Here is a 3,362-nt window from a genome sequence, read left to right as displayed (position 1 = left end):
GCATAAATTCCATACACAAATCCAAGATGGCTGAGTTGGGGATATTGACAAGTCAGAACACCCCTCAATAAATCCATCCTGGTTATGAATTCCCGGATTTTCAATTCGCGGCTTACTTGGGTGGGATTTGTTTTCAACAGCTGTTTAAAGACTTTTAGAAGCCATTGCCAGTGGAAAACACGAGACTATATACCAAAAAGTGAAGTAAATTTGATGGAGAAAATTTGATTTTGAATGTAAATAATCGCTTCTGACGACTTCGCTTCTCTCAAACTCTCGCAGAGCACTCTACCACAGGATCCTTCTCGAATCCGCCTATTGCAAAAATATATGTGCGTTGCACGCATAAAATTTAGATGGGAATTAAGTTCAGTGTAGCCGACAGTTTTTTCGTGGTTCTTGTGACGACCACCAGATGTCGAAATGATCGATGAGCTGTACCCGAGTTCGCCATCGAATGTCAACATCGCAGGGCAGGGGATGAATGTGTTCTATGTTCATTTGTTATTCATGCATGCAGCATAAAATGCATCTGTAAATGCACTTCAGGAGGTAGCATAAGTTTTGACGTTTGGTAGGCAACTTTTGAAGCAGGTATGAAATTAAAATCGTGGTACAAAAGAAAAGATATTTTCGACATTCCATAAATTTAATCTCATTCCTTTTTACTAAACAGTACTGTAAATCATTGCAACCCATCAAAAATGTCTGAAAGTGAGAAAGCGTCCGATTTCATCCAGCATCAGGGTCACCGATTGTCGGAAGACAGTGAATCTGATGACGAAGTGGAAACTGTCCAGCAGAATTCGGAAATTGTTTCCGAAGCCGTTAAACGATCCCATTCTGACGATGAAGACGAGCCATTGCAACAGGCCAAAGTCCCAAGGGATAACAATGCCACCGTAGTAGCTTCGCACTACAATAAGCTTGAGGAGCGAGGTCTGTATGAGCGAACTAAATCCAGGATATTCTATATGAGAAATTTCAACAACTGGGTCAAAAGTATCCTGATCAATCAGTATCTGAACCGTATAAAGGAGAAAGCTGCCATCGGGACTCCTTTGAGAGTGATGGACATGTGTTGTGGCAAAGGAGGTGATTTGCTCAAATGGAGCAAAGGTAACATCACGCATCTCATTTGCACCGACATAGCGGAAGTGAGCGTGGAACAGTGCGAGGCCCGATATAAGAACATCACACAAAAAGGCGACCACGGTGGAAAGCTGTTTACGGCGGAATTCTTCGCCGCTGACGCTACACTTCAAAGATTAAGGGAAAAGTATCGTGATCCTTCAATTGACCTCCACTTGGTCAGCTGCCAGTTTGCTTTCCATTACTGCTTCGAGTCGCTCAAACAAGCCGAGTTCATGTTGAAGAATGCGTCCGAGTGTCTGAAGGAGGGAGGGTTCTTTATCGGAACCATCCCGGATGCCAACGAGATCATGAAACGGCAGCGGGCAGCCGGGGGCGACAGCTTTGGCAATGACATCTACACGATTACGTTCCAATGTGACACGGATAACCCGCCACTGTTTGGGGCAAAGTACAACTTCCAGCTGGATGGGGTGGTGGACTGTCCAGAGTTTTTGGTGTACTTTCCCATGCTGGTCAAGCTGGCACTGAAGTTCGGTTTACGGCTGGTAGAGCAGAAGCGCTTCGACCAGTACTACGAGGAGTCTATCTCAAGCGGGCGGGGATTGATCGAGAAGATGCAGGCGCTCGAAACTTTTCCGGGCTACTCGAGAGATGACCGGGAGCGGCAGCAAAACAGGGCAGAATACAAACACGCGCAGCAGTATCTGGATCGGAAGGATTCACGCTACGGCAAGGTTGGCACACTGTCCAAGTCGGAGTGGGAAGCTAGCAGTGAGTAGTGGCCAATAAATTTGTTTGTTTTTTTTTTAAATTATTTTTAACAATTAACAATTTTTCTTCTTTTTGCAGCTTTGTATATGTTCTTTGCATTTCAGAAAATGAAGAAAACCTGGGATACTAAAGGTAAACCTGTGTATTCGTAGGCAGCTTTCAATTGCATATTATGTAGTAACTGATACGGAACTTTTTAGAACTAAGAATGATTATATTTTTTTATCGTGTTGATAAAACTATTTTGCTGTCGATTTAGCATTTTTTGTTCAATCAATATCAAGGTAAAAATTCGTCATTTTTTTATTATTCTACAGTTTTACTTCTCAAAAGTTTGGCATGTAACAAATAGGATATTTAAAATATATTTTCATTTCCGAATAAATGTGATTTATTCTTCATGAAATCTTCGAAACTCAGACATCTCTCATTACCTAACGTACGGCGAACACCTGTTCTGTGGTAGAGCGTTCACCCATAAATCCTGTCTGGTATTGCTCCACGAACTCTCTTGTGATTGGTGTTAAGAGCTCCACACATAGGATACGTTTGCGTTGCGTTTGACACATTTCCCATAGGAAAACTGTCAAACGCAACGCAAACGTATTCTATGTGTCGGGCTCTTTAGTCGGCGGCATAAAATTTGGGAGAGTAGCGTGTAGGCGGCGTTCAGCGGTAGTTGCTACTTAGGGGCCGTACACTTATTACGTAAGCAATTTTTCTGGGTTTTTCGACCCCCCTCCCCCCATGTAAGATTTTTTCCATACAAAAGATTTTTTATTTATATGGCGCATAAGATATTGACCGACCCCCCTTTCTCCCCATAAGTGCTTACGTAATATGTGTACGGCCCCTTACTTGATACTTAATGAGCTACAGCTCTTCGATGAACATACGCCGAATAGAAATAATAAATGTTCCACATCGTTGGGCCTAGTATGGAACCTTGCGGAACACCTGCCGTAACCCTAATCGACTTCTGCCCCGAATAGGAGATCGTCAGTTGCGTTCTATAGCAAAAATTCCGCTTGAGGCCCTTCCTAAATATTTTAACAACAGCCACTACACCTGACGGTATAATAGGGCAAAGACAAAGGTGCTGTTTGAACGAGATGGCGCCACAACATTTAAAGTAAAATGAATTTCCTTGTATGGACAAATCATCCGTTCTCATCAACTACGCATCGCATCAATATGAAAGCTAGGTCAAAAAGCAACAAATAATTTTTAGATTTTTTGTACCCACGACTTGTTTACAGTTCTAAACAATAAAAGAGATTTCATTGTCCTTCATACTAAATTCTAGCTGTATACTTTCAATTTCTTCAAGACTGTTCTCCACCTCGTGTGTGTGGAAGGAACATTGAAAGCTTACGATATCGAACAGCAGATGTCACTAGTGTATATGCAATATTACATTGATACAAACACACAGCAACACCACCTGTCGCCTGATAATGGAAATAGCGCCATTATACCATCAGGTGTAGTGGCTG

The 3,362-nt window shown here is 42.3% G+C and overlaps 1 protein-coding gene across 2 annotated transcripts; it reads left to right on the top strand.

The window, feature by feature from the left end:
• Positions 1–484: 484 nt before the first annotated feature.
• LOC134208053 (mRNA cap guanine-N7 methyltransferase) lies at positions 485–2,251 on the top strand. 2 transcript variants are annotated; one of them, XM_062684151.1, is made up of 3 exons: positions 485–594; positions 677–1,866; positions 1,945–2,251. In XM_062684151.1, the coding sequence occupies exons 2-3, from the start codon at positions 705–707 to the stop codon at positions 2,016–2,018; spliced, it is 1,236 nt and encodes a 411-aa protein (XP_062540135.1). In that variant the 5' UTR covers positions 485–594; positions 677–704; the 3' UTR covers positions 2,019–2,251. The 2 variants fall into 2 exon arrangements, with proteins under 2 accessions (XP_062540135.1, XP_062540134.1); XM_062684150.1 differs by having other exon boundaries at positions 582–613.
• Positions 2,252–3,362: the final 1,111 nt, after the last annotated feature.

The sequence above is a fragment of the Armigeres subalbatus genome, chromosome 1, assembly GCF_024139115.2.
Source record: "Armigeres subalbatus isolate Guangzhou_Male chromosome 1, GZ_Asu_2, whole genome shotgun sequence".
NCBI lineage: Eukaryota > Metazoa > Arthropoda > Insecta > Diptera > Culicidae > Armigeres > Armigeres subalbatus.
Note: the sequence above shows the minus strand (reverse complement) of the source record. Positions and strands in the feature narration are given on the sequence as shown.